The 14847-nt window shown below is 36.7% G+C and overlaps 1 protein-coding gene across 4 annotated transcripts in view; it reads right to left on the reverse strand.

The window, feature by feature from the left end:
* tbl1xr1a (TBL1X/Y related 1a) overlaps positions 1 to 14847 on the reverse strand; it is a 92711-nt gene that overhangs the window by 5025 nt on the left and 72839 nt on the right. For 3 of the 4 annotated variants that reach the window (XM_016292124.1, XM_016292121.1, XM_016292120.1), the window contains 11 exons: positions 9700 to 9802; positions 9142 to 9287; positions 7284 to 7503; positions 6938 to 7070; positions 3269 to 3410; positions 3122 to 3185; positions 2938 to 3035; positions 2426 to 2486; positions 2199 to 2320; positions 2039 to 2113; positions 1754 to 1881 (listed from right to left, as the gene is read on the reverse strand). In XM_016292124.1, coding sequence (XP_016147610.1) covers positions 1754 to 1881; positions 2039 to 2113; positions 2199 to 2320; positions 2426 to 2486; positions 2938 to 3035; positions 3122 to 3185; positions 3269 to 3410; positions 6938 to 7070; positions 7284 to 7503; positions 9142 to 9287; positions 9700 to 9757 — 1247 coding nt within the window. In that variant the 5' untranslated portion in view covers positions 9758 to 9802. The remainder of the gene's footprint in view (positions 1 to 1753; positions 1882 to 2038; positions 2114 to 2198; positions 2321 to 2425; positions 2487 to 2937; positions 3036 to 3121; positions 3186 to 3268; positions 3411 to 6937; positions 7071 to 7283; positions 7504 to 9141; positions 9288 to 9699; positions 9803 to 14847) is intronic. The other variant, XM_016292122.1, reaches the window with a different exon arrangement.

Raw genomic sequence — 14847 nt, forward strand, 5'->3', positions numbered from 1 at the left:
CACACACACATATATATACACACACAACTATATATATATATATATATATATATATATATATATATAAATTAAAGAAAATAAAACACCCTGATATGGCACTTCTAAAAAAATTTAATTATGATAGTATAGTGTAGAATATACAGGAAGCGAAGTAGGATCGAGAGAAGGGGGTGGGATCAGAAAAGGTCCTCGAGCTGGGATTCGAACTTGGGACGCCTTTAGCGCATACGGTGCAGACACACTTATTTAAATTTAAGAAAACAGTTGGAACATTATGTTCATTGACAGGTGTGTGTGGTAAATAACCAACAAAAATATTGTCTGATATTAGGGATGCACCCGGTATCGGGCCCATACTGAGCTCCTGTACTCGTACTCGTTAAAATGCCCCGATACCAAACGCCGATACCACACAGCATGTGATAAGCGCCATATTCAGACAATGAAACACCGACAACAGAACAACAGACAGCAGAATGGAGTTAAGGATGTGATGTTCGCGAGCTGATAAACAAAGCACTCTTGAGTGGATTGAGCGCGTGGCAGCGCAGATGCGCGAGCTTGTCGAGTGAATATGCCTTTCTCACAGACATCACTGAAAAGTTTGTAGTTCGGTCTGATATGTCAAAACAAGTAAATAAAACAATGCACAAGTTACTTAACGGTAGGGAGAGAGAGAAAGCGAGAGAGAGAGAGAGAGAGCACGCGCACTTCTGTTGCGTGAACTTTGATGTTCACTCACTTAGCACACGCATAATTTGGATTAAAACTCAATTGTAAAAATAAGACCATTTATATGGGCATTCACTATAAACATCATTTATTTTCAACCTTAGGCATACACGACTTTCTGGCAAAAGTGAATCTAGCAGCCTGTGTGAAATGCGCTAGGCTGTACTATTCTGCACCTGTACAAATACCTGCACGCGTTGCGCATGTTTTGCTTGCTGGAGTGTTTCTGCATTATACGAGTGGCTTTGGAATATAAATCGCAGCACGTTTCAGATGAAAAAATGCGACTTCTATTTCTGAAAATATCACAGTTAGGAGATTTATAACGAGTGGTTTCCTGCATTATTACAGCAAAGTGCGTGATTACAGTACAAAGCCGCTGCAATGGAGCAGCTCTAATCCTATTAAAATTAAAGATGATGTACATAGAGCAAAACAATGAACAGTGAAAGTAACAAAAACTTGTAAAATACATTTTAATGGCCATAATTAAGTGTGAAAATAACCGAAGGATATACAGTCAAACCAAAAATTATTCAGAGACCAGATATCATTTTTGATATTTTTTTACTAGTGGGTGCAGGACACTATAGTTCATTTATGTAAGTGAGGATAGCAAAATAAAGTAAACTGTGACAAATCATACCCAAAAATTCTTCATACAGTGGACTACCAGTAAAATTGATACAAATTTGGGACCAAAAATTATTCAGACAGAGTCTGAGAAAAAACATTGAAGTTGAGGTTTGCATGAAGCTGGTGACAGCATGCCCAGGAGACTACAGGCTGTCATTGAGGCTAACTGATATACAGTATACCAGTCTATAACTACTCACAGTAGCAAATGTGCATTAATAGCTTTCCCACAACTTTCATTAATGTGAAAATCTCCAAAGCAAATCTTTCAAAAAGTCTTTCACTTGTTGCTTGTTTCCTTTAACTGATCTGGTTTCATTTTGAATGTGTACTGCAAGTGTACAATATGTGAAAAGTAGCAGCAGGTGAGTGTGTATTACTCTACCTGGCCAGCATTAGATTGGCATTAGGGTTGTTGGTTCCTGGACCTGTGGGGCTCCATTTGATAGTGTAGATTTCTTTGCTGTGAGCTTGCAAATCATGAACACAAGTGTCCTGTTTCATACTCCAGATCTAGGACGTTGGAAGAAGCAATTATTTAGACCACCAGGACAGCACTTGCATTATCAAAACACCTGCTGAAATGTGTACCACAGACTTGCACTCGGCTTAGTAGCACAGTATGAAAAAATGACTCTGAATTGATAAATAACATTGGAAGGGGTCTTACCTTAAGAGTCATATCATCAGAACACGACGCCAGCAGGTTACCAGTCGGATCCCATTTGATTGCATTAACTTCATTCTGGAGAAAGAGAGAAAGAGTTTGATATTGATCCTTTTGGCAGACTGGACATGTAGGAAAGGCAGGACAAGCAGACAGGTCTTACTGTGTGTCCTTGGAATGTCTTAATGGGTCGGTCCTGGCCCAGTTTGCACACATGGATGCACATGTCTGTGCTACAGGAGGCAAACGTGTTGTTACTCTGCCAGTCCACGTCCAGAGCGGGTGCTGAGGTGAGAGGGAGAATAGGCTACAGCGTAAGAGCTTTAAAATAGTCAATAATATTATTCTGACATGGTGAACAATTCAATATAAAGTGGAATCTGTGTGAACCTGAATGAAACGGGAACTGCTGTTTGGCTTCCCCTGTGTGAGCATCCCAAATGATTGTTGTCTGAAGAAAAGGAGGATATATTAAATCATCTGTGACAGAGTAAAATATAATGTATATTTAAAGGTGACGTGGGTAATTTGTGCGCCACTCACAACATATTAACTAGAAGATATTTATTTATTATCAGCTAGTTCTCATTTTCATTTAGTGTATGAAGTACTAAAACTATAATAAATAAAAATAAATTCTGCATAGATTTAATTTTTTTTAAACTAAGAAAAATTACAAAAACAAAATTACTAAACATTTAAAATGAAATAATTCTAAATATTTTATATTATATTTAATACTATTATGTCATAAAATAACACTGCCCTGTTCTAGCTGATTGTCAGGATGTAGTTAGCTGTTGCTAAGGTATTCTGGTAGTTTGTCTGGTAGTTTGTAGCATGTTGCTATTGTTCTTGGTGCTTTCTTACTACACTTTACAGACTGTAGCTTATTTTCTTACCTTATCAACACCAGCGCTGAGGATAAAGTTTCCTTTTTTGTTCCATTTTAATGCGAATATTGGACCTTTATGTTGACCAAGGGTACTGGCCAGATTACCTGTGAATGAACAGTTATCAGTCTGCTGAATGGAATGACGGAGCACAGCATGTTGGCACAGAAGGCAAAAAAACCTGTCTGCTTACCATCTTTAGTCCATATTCTTGCAAAGCCGTCATAGGAGCCTGTGGCTAATAGTGTACCTTCACTCTGATAAACACAAAGAGGAAATGTTAGTCTTTCATAATACACAGAGTTTTAGAACAGAGGGAGCGTGCCGTAGCTGAACTCACGTTCCAGTCTAATGAGGTGACGTCTTTGTTGCTGGGCACGTCTTGGCCACCTTCCCGTATGCAGTGCCTCAGGACGAGCTGTGTAGAGCTACTACTGCTGTTCTCGCTCAGATTCCAGATGCGCGCCGTTGAGTCTCCAGACCTGCAGAGAGCCAGAGGATCAAATAACTCTGCATTCACTGCCTTTTAACTTCTACAGATGCACCAGTCGCACTCTTTCTTTCCTAATATCGATACTTGAGCAATCCACTGCCAGCTTTTAGTCTTCATCTGTTTATAATATCTATTCCACACTAAGGCTGGGTATTGACATACATTTTGAGATTTGATTTTGATTCACAAGCTTGCGATTAGATTAAAGGGATAAGTTCACCCAAAAATGAATATTCTGTCATTAATTACTCACCCTCGTGTCGTTCCAATCCTGCAAGACCTCCGTTTATCTTCGAAACACAAATTAAGATATTTTTGATGAAATCCGCGAGCTTTCTAACCCTGCATAGGCAGCAATGCAACTGACATGTTCAAGACCCAGAAAGGTAGTAAGGACATTGTTAAAACAGTCCATGTGACAGTGGTTCAACCATAATTTTATGAAGCTACGTTGAATAAAGTCATTATTTTTGTTTTCTTTGCATACAAAAAGTATTCTCGTAGATTCATAACATTACGGTTGAACCACTGACGTCACATGGACTATTTCTGTCTTTACCACTTTTCTGGGCCTTGAATGTGGTAATTGCGTTGCTGTCTATGCAGGTTCAGAAATAGGGGTCAACTGATTATCGGCGCCGATATTAAGCATTTTTATGCTTATCGGTAATTTTCAAAACAGATTCGCCGATAAAATAACTTAATTTTGAAACGCGCTCTCATTTGGCTCTGATGCAGCCTGTCAGAACACACCACTCTGAGGTCTAAAGTAATCTCCGCCCACCGCCCATCTGATTTGTTGGGAGTCACGAGTCCGACCAATCAATGCGGAATTCACTCTCACTCCGAAAGCGCTTGCTAACTGCAGCTGCTTCAGTGATCACGCACAAGTTGTCTCTCAAAGGTAAGGCAGCAGCAGACGTTGCTTAATTTGCAATAAATCACAATCCACTAACGTTACACTGAAGTTGCAAAACACCTCAATATTATCTATGATTTCCGCGATGCATAAAATGTGGACGGAATCTCGGAATCCAGTCATATAAATGGAATTTACTGTATGACGCAAAATGTCATTGAATTTGTCAAAGTTTGGATGAATTCATCAAAAGTAGGTCAGTACACTTAAATAGAGTCGCGATATGGACTAGTATCTGTAAATATTAAGCCGCAAAAATACTATTTAAATAATAATCCTGCATGTTCTGCATGGTGTATGTAAATTCATCATCCAGCATCATCCAGGTGGATGCTGCACACTGGTGGTGGTTGAGGAGATCCCCCCCCCCCCTTCTATGTAAAGTGCTTTGAGTGCCCAGAAAAGCTCTATATAAAATGTAAGGAATTATTATTATTATTATAAACGGCACAGACGTGTGGTTTTGTTTTCTACTCATACAAAGTGTGCGACGCTCGCGGTGATTTCAGCTTCTGTTGTCTCACTACATGAGGACATAAATACATGAACAACATCTCCAGAACTGCTCTGACTCCCTCTGAGAGTCACTTCCTGAGTGTTTCCCACAGACTTACACTGGTGTGGCGGCATATATATATATATATATATACACATACAAGTTCATTCTCTGGCAGCAGGAGGCGCTGTTGGAGTGATAGAGATCAAGGTTTCCCCGGTAACGCTGTACACAAAGCAGTGCTCCGCTCACAATCTTTATCAGTTATTACATGCAAGGAGAAATGAAAATGACATCCAAAATCTTCTGAAGACAGTCGGTTTCCTTCAGATATACAGTGATATAAAAACACAATTTTGAAACGTGCAGTGCTCATGTTTATTCAACGAATTCAAAGCCTTATGGAAAATCTATTTGTGGCGGTCAGTTTTGATATTGTGGCGGGCGCCACAAATAAAGCAATGTATGGGAAACACTTACATAGACTACAGAAACTTAAAAGTTCCTCATGACAACCCGTCAAAATATAAGTTCAGGTTAGTTTAAAGAAATGATCAGAAATATATTACTGTGGTGCAGTATGATATACATAATACTACTACAACAATTATTACAACTTTTGTTTAAAAGAATAATCACACAATGCGCTATTTCTTCCATGTTTTAATTTGAATAGTAAACCCTTTGTTTGCCAAAAAATAAAGTTTAACTCTCATTTGATTAAAAGATACATTTAATTGATTTATGCCTTCATTTGCACTGTACTGTAAATTAAAACTAACTGAAATTTCTAGCATCATATAGGCCAAGACATTTCAATAGGCTTCTGAACTAAGGGTGCCTGTAAAAAAAAGCTAATAGTGTTATAAATTCATGAAAATAGTTGCAGTCTTATGTTTTAGCCATCAGAAAATGATTGAGGAATTATGAGAGGTTATGCTATTACACATACATTTCTAACATGTAAATTATTGGAAGCCAAATACTTGCATTTCCCCAAGCTGTTTAGCTGTAGTACAGTATTCATATGCTTAATCATGAAGCATACAGTGGCCCCACTTATAGCTCTCTCTTTATATTACCCTTACTGCAGATGGATACACAGAGGAAGACAAGAGTAAGAAGTGCAGTGTGGGAGTACTACACAACCAACACCAGGGAAGGCAGTTTTTGTCAGAGCCCTTGTTATTCTTAATTTTGACATTCATTTTCATTTTTACACCAGACATATATATCGTTTCAAAATATATGTTATCGGTCTACTTGATCTGTAATAATCTGTATCGGCATTGGCCCTGAAAAACATATCGGTCGACCCCTAGTCAGAAAGCTCTTTGATTTCATAAAAAATATCTTAATTTGTGTTTCAAAGATGAACAAAGGTCTTAGGGGTTTGGAACGACATGAGGGTGAGTGACAGAATTAAAATTTTTGGGCAAACTATCCCTTTAAACTGTGATCTTAATTTTGATTCAATATCAATTAATTTGGATATATATCAGGTAGATTTTTCTCAAGAGGCAAAAACCTCAAACTAATGCTGTAAACTATACTGTCAGTTGGTACTTTCTTTTTTAAAGGTTAAAATTAACAACTGACTTGTATACAAACACATTGCACACAAGGCTATTTGTATTATAATAACATAAAAATAACTGTTTAATGATAATAAACAAGTAACAAGGCACAAAGCTTATTTTTTTGGGTGGGAAGCACGCTACAAATAATTTTTATCGGTTCTCAAAATCAGAAACAATTAAAATCAAGAAATATTTTCAAACCATTCCTATCAATGAACTCGTAATAAAAATGTTAATTTAAATGTAAAAAAATTCAAGCAAATTACAATGTGTATTTAAAAATTACATTGAGTGCAAAAGAAAACTTTTGGATACTCCTGTGCTTTTTCTGTAGATTGACAGTGTTTAACTCAGAGTACTGAATTGGAGATGACTGACAGATGCCAATCCATTTTAAAAGATCAGTATTAGCGTAGTTACTGATCTAGGTTTCTGATTGGTGCGTCCCCCTACTGTGGATGAACAACTGAATAGATTTAGTGATGCAAAGATTCAGAAGACAAGCGGGCTGTATAACTGACCCAGAGGCGAGCAGGTCACTGACAGGGTTCCAGGCGCAGATAAAGACCTCTGACTCGTGACCTCTCAGCACCATGGCTTTATTCTGAGGGATCTCCACATCTACGTCCACGTCCATCATGTCTGCGTGGTTATCTGTAAAGACAGAGGGTCATGAGGACTAACATACACCCAGAAGACGTTACATGACATCCATCACTGAGAGAAAATGCAACAGCTCTTTGATTTACAGCCGCAGTACATAACTGAAAGCAAAAACATTTACAAACATTTTTACATTTTAAGGAAAAACTTGTTTTGAACAATGATAAACAGCGTGAGGTGATTCAGATTCATTTGTTGACTCACTAGGTAAGGCGTGAGCACCGTTCTCCTCTCCGTTTGCGGTGTTTTCTCCGTTTTTGGCGTTACCCTGCATGTTGGTGCTGGTTGCAGAGGGAGCTGCGGTGGCCTGTTGCTGGGCCAGTTTGTCTCGGTACGCCTGCTGCCGTGTCTGTACGACATCGGGCATCACCGCATCAATCAATGACAGAGATTCAATTGGCCGCCCATCGAACAGCGTGCCGTCCTGCAGACAGAAATCAAAGTATCAGTCAGGCTCTCATTTAACGTTACCAGGATTTTGTGCATCATAATAAATATCATAACGGGGTCAATCTCATGAAAGCATCTCCAGGATGTATTTAATCAAATATAATCAAAAGAATAAAAAAGTAATTATAATTTTGCATTAAAAATATGAAGCCTATTTTTTGAAAGACATTTGTCAATAATATCACAAAGCAAATGATATATATATATATATATTTAAGCATAATACATAATTACAGTAATTAAAATGTAAAATATTTTTTGTTTATAATATATTTATATAATTATAATATTTATTACCTAAGATAACCATAATTTTTTTTAAACGGAAATTAAATAAAATATCATTTCAGCTAGTTTTCAAGGGAACATTTTTTATTTAGTTGAATTTGATGCACTATAATAAATAAAACTGAAAAAAGTGTATAAAAACTATATATATTAATATAAAAAAACAAAAAGACAACAAACACAAAATTACTAGGACTTTAAAATTAAAATGGAAAATATTAAAATAAAAACTAATTGAAAAAATATTACTATAATATATATGTTACTAAATATAACTATTAAAAACTATAATAGTATATTTACTGTTGTGTGTATCTACTGTGTAGATATTTAAAAAAATACTAAAACTAACTAAATTTAAAATAACAAAATAACAAAAATAAAAAAATATATGTGTGCGTGTGTGTGTTACTAAATATTACTATAAAAACTATATATATATATATATATATATATATATATATATATAATATTAATCATATCATATAATAAAATATCATTGGTTGTTACTACTGTAAATATACATTCAATTATTACTGGATCTCCTTCAATACTTTCAGAATCTTTACTTATTAAATCGATTTTGTTTCTGTATTTTAAAATATATTTTTATATTAACATTTTAATGACAGTATATTTACTGAAAAAAATATATATTTTATTTTTCAAAATGAGCAGAAAATACAAACTTTAGTATTTTCTAGACATTCTAGAATTAACTTAGTAAAAGTATTAACTTAGACATTATTTTTAAAAAAACATTATTTTAGCTGAAGTATTTGTATCAATACCGTGTGCCTTTTACCCTGTGTGTGGGGTAAAAGGCTCCTCTTGCCACCTCATACATTTAAGATTTTTAAACAAAATAAACAACTTGAATGATTTATTTTCACACAAAATCTGTTGCTCCATTAATGTTCAATACAACATATATTTTTTTTTCTGCAATTATTCATTTTAGGCACAGTGAATAGCAAATTTTTTCGTAAGGTGGGCCTTTAGCCCGTTGTACCCTATATATATATATACACATACATACATACATATATACATACATATATACATACATACATATACATACATACATACATACATATATATATATATATATACACATACATACAGTATATATACTGTATATATGTAATTACAATAATCATAAAATATATAATTTTTTGTGAGATTCAACTAAATTAATATCAATCTAAAAATTATTCTAAAAGTAAGTATTAAATACACAAATGTAATTGTTAATTTTAAAAATCCTTGTTGCAGGTAAGTATCGGCATCTTGATTGATTTTGTAAATAAAGCTATGCTCTCACCTCATTGATGCTGACTTCGGCCTCCACGTACTGCAGGCCCTTCTGGATAATGGAGATCAGGGCAGCAGGGGGCACTAGGGCGCCGTTGATGTTAGACTGACTGATGTGGCTCTCAATGCCGAATGTGAAGGCTGAGTGGGAAAACCCTGCCAGAGGGAATGATAAACACTTTAGCGTGACGCTTGCTGGATCAACTTTCTCTCCAAGCTCACAGCTACATGGAGGGTATCGTGTGTGTGTGTGTGTGTGTGTGTGTGCTCCCTCAAAGAACACCCTGACTGTGAACAGTCCTAGTGTTTTACTGTAATCAACGCTGATAGTAGATATTACTGACAGATATGCTTACATATCTGTGTTATTTGCAATAAAGAATGAAAATAATATTCTGATAATAATATTCTTTTCATGTGGATTCAGAAGACATGTAGACTGTTTTTTTTTGGTCCTTTTTGGATATTAACAGTCATTATCAACCATCGCTGTTAATAAGCAAAAGCTGTATAACAGTTACAGTTTTGGAGTGTTGATTTGGGCTGTTTTGAATTAAGCAGCACCTACCTGACTCCTGCAGGTATCTATACACCAGGAAATTGACCTCATCGCTGCTAATACTCATCTTCACACCTGCTTACACCATGAGGTCAGCACACAGGACACTAGCCTGAGAGAGAAAGGACAAAAACAATATCAAAAATCCAGCTCAAAGAATATACGGTAAAAACGACATCGGAAAAGATATGGATATTGCAAGGCTCTCTGCCTTCCACTCATTGCGTGTATAAAAAGCCTCTTTTACAGTGCAATAAGGGGGTAAAAGCTCTCTTTGTCAGCCTGAACCTGAGTGTGTACTACGCTGCCAGAGGTTACCAAGGGCTTCACAGCCCTGCATGGCTGAATAACAAGTTGTAGTACCAAAAGTGGCCATTGGACTGTGGGGGCGCTGTTGCACCAAGACTACAGAGCAGTAAAAGCATCTGCCACTGAAAATGTTTACATGAGGGCTACTACAAAATACTTCTGTTTACTTGAGTTTGACAATTGGATTAATTGTGACTTTGGCTTTACAAAGCTGCCAAAATGTCCGTTAGCGCTAACAGATGTGTTGAATTTTTTTAGCGCAGGAAAATTTACTTGAAATTAAACCTGACCTAGATTTGACACTCTCTAAATACTGGTTAAATTGGGATTTAAAGCAGACAAGCAACACATTACATTCTCAAGGTCATTTGTTTACATACAGTTTAGGGTTGTTTATTCAAATAATATTTCATACTCGCTCTATATTACGCCACAATTTCAAGACATCCACTCAGCATTGGACTTCCTCCAGAAAGCGTCACCGAGCACAAACATATTTTCAGTTCCACATCGAAATAATGCATAACCACAAGTGGGCTAATTCTGAAAAGTGACCCATTTCCTCATGACCTCGGTGTCCGCCATTCTAGATCACATCCTCATTTACACAGAGAAGTGAAGTGGAAAGTGTTCCCCCATCGCTCTGCGTTTACAGTCATAGGATGTGGTTTGCTTGCAAGAGGGATGGTTTTCTTCGCCTCCTCGGGTTCTTGCTCACAAATCGTTTTTTTTAGCGATGGGATTTCGTGCTATTTGTAGACGGTGCCGTTGTGTGACGTAACACCTACCTGCTCCCTTCTTAACTGACTACAGCTTGTATTTGAGTAACGTTTAGCCTGCTGATGAAGGCTCAATTAGCTGGCTGAACTTCTCGAACATTAGAGTTGCCCATCTTGCGTTCCCTTCATAAAATATGCAAAAGCATGCAAATAGGAACATCATCAAAAGGTAGTGTGTTGAGGCCAATCAGATAACAAGAGATACGGCAGCGTCCAATCAAATCAGGTAGAACGGTGCCACTGGATTGATGCGTTTTATCTCACAGCATAGCCAAATTAAATCCCTGCAACAGTGCAGAGTGCTCATCTATATTATCGAGTGGCTGAGTCGATACTGAGGAGGAACGCTACCTTCCATTGAATCACCCCTGCTCTTCAGGACCACCTAGCCTGTAAAACAGAGCAGGGAACTCCAGGCATTTTACAGTCGGCAACATTAGCTCAAGTAAAGAAACCACGGGTGGGGAAATTCCCTTGTAGACGTGACACAGAAAGAACTTTTATTGAAACGGGTCACGGACGGACCTCCATGAGATATATCGCCATCTGTGCCTCGTAAATCGCCTTCAGGAATGCAAATTTCACGATATGTTCTCTGCCTTGGACTACATTTTGGTGCACTGGAGGATGCTTGGTGTAGCGTAATCTTCATTGTATAATCAAAGGCGGCGTGGGTTGCGTAACAGTGGAGCACATGCACTTGGGGTGAGGGAGTTTGTACCGTGTTCTTCAAGGCTGAGGGGGAAGTCTGAGAGGAAATGCTATATAACTGGTTTGGGTGAAAGGTGTAATGGATGGCTATCGAGTTACGGACTGATAACAGGCCAGTTTATAGCAATAATGTCAACGAAGGCCATGCAGAAGAGAGTCTGCAAATCATAAATGGTGATGAAGTCATTTTCCTGCAGCTCCAGACTGATTAAATGCGTTCAAGTGGCAAATAAGTGTATCTTCGAAAAAAAAAAATTTTTTTAAAGAATACTCTTTGAATTCTGTCTTAACGCTTTAATATTTCGGTTTTAATATAAAATAAAATAAAAATTTTAAAATCCATTATCAGGTAGTGTAACCAAGTAAATGTTTTGTACTCATCTAACATTTTCAAGAAAAAAGATTTTATGTATATATAAGTTGTTGTTTTTTTTTTTTTTTAAAGAACAATATTTTGCACACATCTTAACTCCCAAAAATGTTTAAACATAAATAATAATAATAATAATAATAAATAGTTAACATTAATATAATTCTAAATACTTAAAATAAATGCAAATATTTATATATTATATATATATTTATTTAAAAGTCAGTGAAAGTGATTTTGTGCCTCTTTGGGGTGGCACAATAAAGCGATGTTCACTTGCAGAACGCAAGCTTCTAAAGGGCTCATAAGTCTGAAGTAATGAATTTAGGTAAAGGGGTGCAGAGCCAGTGGTGGTTTTGTAAGCAAACATTAAAGGGTTACTCCACCCCAAAAAGAACATTTTAGGGATGCACCGAATATTCAGCAACCGAAATTAAATGGCCGAAAATTGCAAAAAAAATAATCTTTCGGTGTTTGGCCGAATAACCAAAAAGGCCAAATAATATGTACCGAACAATGACTAACGCGATCAAATAGAGGCATGCACTAATGCAGCAAACATATCGGTAGTGTGAAAGTATTTAAAACTATCAGAGAAAGATACAGAAATTATTACAAGCACGAAGCTCCAACAGCGAGAGACTGTTTAGTGCTGCATGTCTCTGATGAGATGAAGAGGTGGCTGATGCTGGTGGTAGTTATTCAACAATTTGTCTCCTCTGTGTCTCTCTGCATCACCGTAGCGCCATTTTGGAGAATATCTGCTGAACGCAAACTGCGTACGCTATTCTGTGTCAGGACCACAAGGGCTGTGATTGGTCTGCTAGTACCCCTCCCCCTCTGTATGTATTGGAGTTTTGTGTGTGTTTTTTTTTGCACTTTAATATATTTTAATGTTACACCTTCTTATTTAAAATAAAACAAAGCAAAGAATAAGTGTCTTATTTATTACAAAACGTAGCATTACATCACTTTGTTGTCCGCGACAAACAGTTGTTCTGCACGTCGACACGGACAACGACGCAGAAGTATAAATGAAAACCGACACACTATGGTGTATGTCCAGCGCAGAAGCATAAATCAGCCTTAAGAATGTCAAGCTGATGATGCAAACAGTAATATTTTGAAAGCACCACAAAGCCACAGTGTTTACACTCTTCTTTATGTCAACATGCAGCTGACTGACTTGACTTAGTAGTCTCATTGAACTGGGAGGAGAAAGTATTTTAGCATTGAAACTACACACCTAACTATTTAGAAGAGGCTGATTACACCTTTCGGTGTGTGTGTGTGTGTTTGGCAGTGGTACTCTGGGCTTTTCACACGACTCCCTTGACAACAGTGAACTTGATCCTCTCAAACCTCTGAGGGGCTCAGTGAACAATGAGAAGCTTGGAGAGCTTGTGTTCTTGTGTAACGCTGACTGTTGGATGCAAATTCCTCAAGACAGTCTTCACAGTCAGTGTTCCTCTTCCACCAATTAAGCACAAAAGAAAATATCCCAAAAGCCTAAGCACTAAAATCTGTCTCAAGAGTGCCATGAATTGTGGAGATTATGTTTGACCTGCTTTCCAAGCAATATTGCAGACAGATAAACGGCTTTCTAAGCGTAATGTAAATTATTACTCCTAATATTCACACAACCACAGCATATTTAAGTAGATGTGGGAGAGAGAAAAAAGGAACAAGATATAGTCCTGCCCCAAACTCAGATTATTGCTGGAGCCCATGCTGTGGTATAAGGCTGGTCAGACAAGCGCAGAGCAATGTTTTAAAAGCACTACAGTGCACACCTTTGCTTATAGTTGCTTTTATGTTATAGTGATTCTAAAGTGTCAGCAGTTGAGATAAAGATTTAAATATATTTATATTTATTTCACCATAACAATAACATATTTAGAATATGCATATATTTAATATGCTAAAATATTAATGACTTCATTAAATAAAAACATAACAGCAACATAAATATTAAAACCATTATTAGAAATTATTAATATTAGAAATTGCATTTACAAATTAATTATACAAAATGGTATGTAGCCATAAAGTACTGTGCATCAATTAAGTAAACGTTGCTTCATATTTACAGTATAATCATCACAAAAAATGAATACAAAACAACAATGTAAATATTAGAAAATAGTTAATATTTGAACATAAATATTAAAGGGGTCATATGATGCGATTTCAATTTTTCTTTTCTCTTTGAAGCGTTACAAGCTCTTGGTGCATAAAGAAGATCTGTAAAGTTGCAAAAACTAAAGTCTATCGAATCTGCCAGCCACACCGTTCTCAAGCCCACCGGCCGTTGCTCACTCAGCACGCCGGCCTCCGCTCACTCAAGGCTGCCGTGTGTGATGCTGTGTTTTGTTGTGAAAGCGAAACTACTTTGTTTGGCCTTCCAAAAGAGGACATGACTAGAAATCAGTGGTTAAGTTGTATTTACAACACTGTTCCAGAACATTTAAACCCAAATATTCAGATGTGTGCAGAGCATTTTATGGAGGACTGTTTCCTGATCCTGGAAGAGTAGACTACAATGCCGGCTGTTCTGACTCACAGACTGCAAGTACGTTTTTATGTTTAAAGAATTTGCCACTGACGATTCAACCGCGAGTTTTAGGCAGTGTAGAGTAGTGCTTGTTGTTTGTCATTTCTCCAATCATAAATGCAGACATGGTTTTATGTTTACACGGCGCGATGCAACACAACATGTAAAAAGACAGGCTTTTCAGACTGATGAGCTTTGTAATAATCAACACGTTTAAGAAAGGTGGGGCATAGAGAAGAAACAATGATGTACAGTATGTGGAAAATAATGTTTTTTTTTTTACCTTAAAGCGCATAAACACATTTCATTACGCCATATACACAAAATAATGTTCTTTTTAGCAACATCATATGATCCCTTTAAATATGCAACCACATATTATTATTATCTTGTGTGTGTGTGAGAAAATTACATTGCATGTACACTTATACAAT

Source organism: Sinocyclocheilus grahami, unplaced genomic scaffold, assembly GCF_001515645.1.
Source record: "Sinocyclocheilus grahami isolate Dianchi unplaced genomic scaffold, SAMN03320097.WGS_v1.1 scaffold281.1, whole genome shotgun sequence".
Classification (NCBI taxonomy): Eukaryota; Metazoa; Chordata; class Actinopteri; order Cypriniformes; family Cyprinidae; genus Sinocyclocheilus; species Sinocyclocheilus grahami.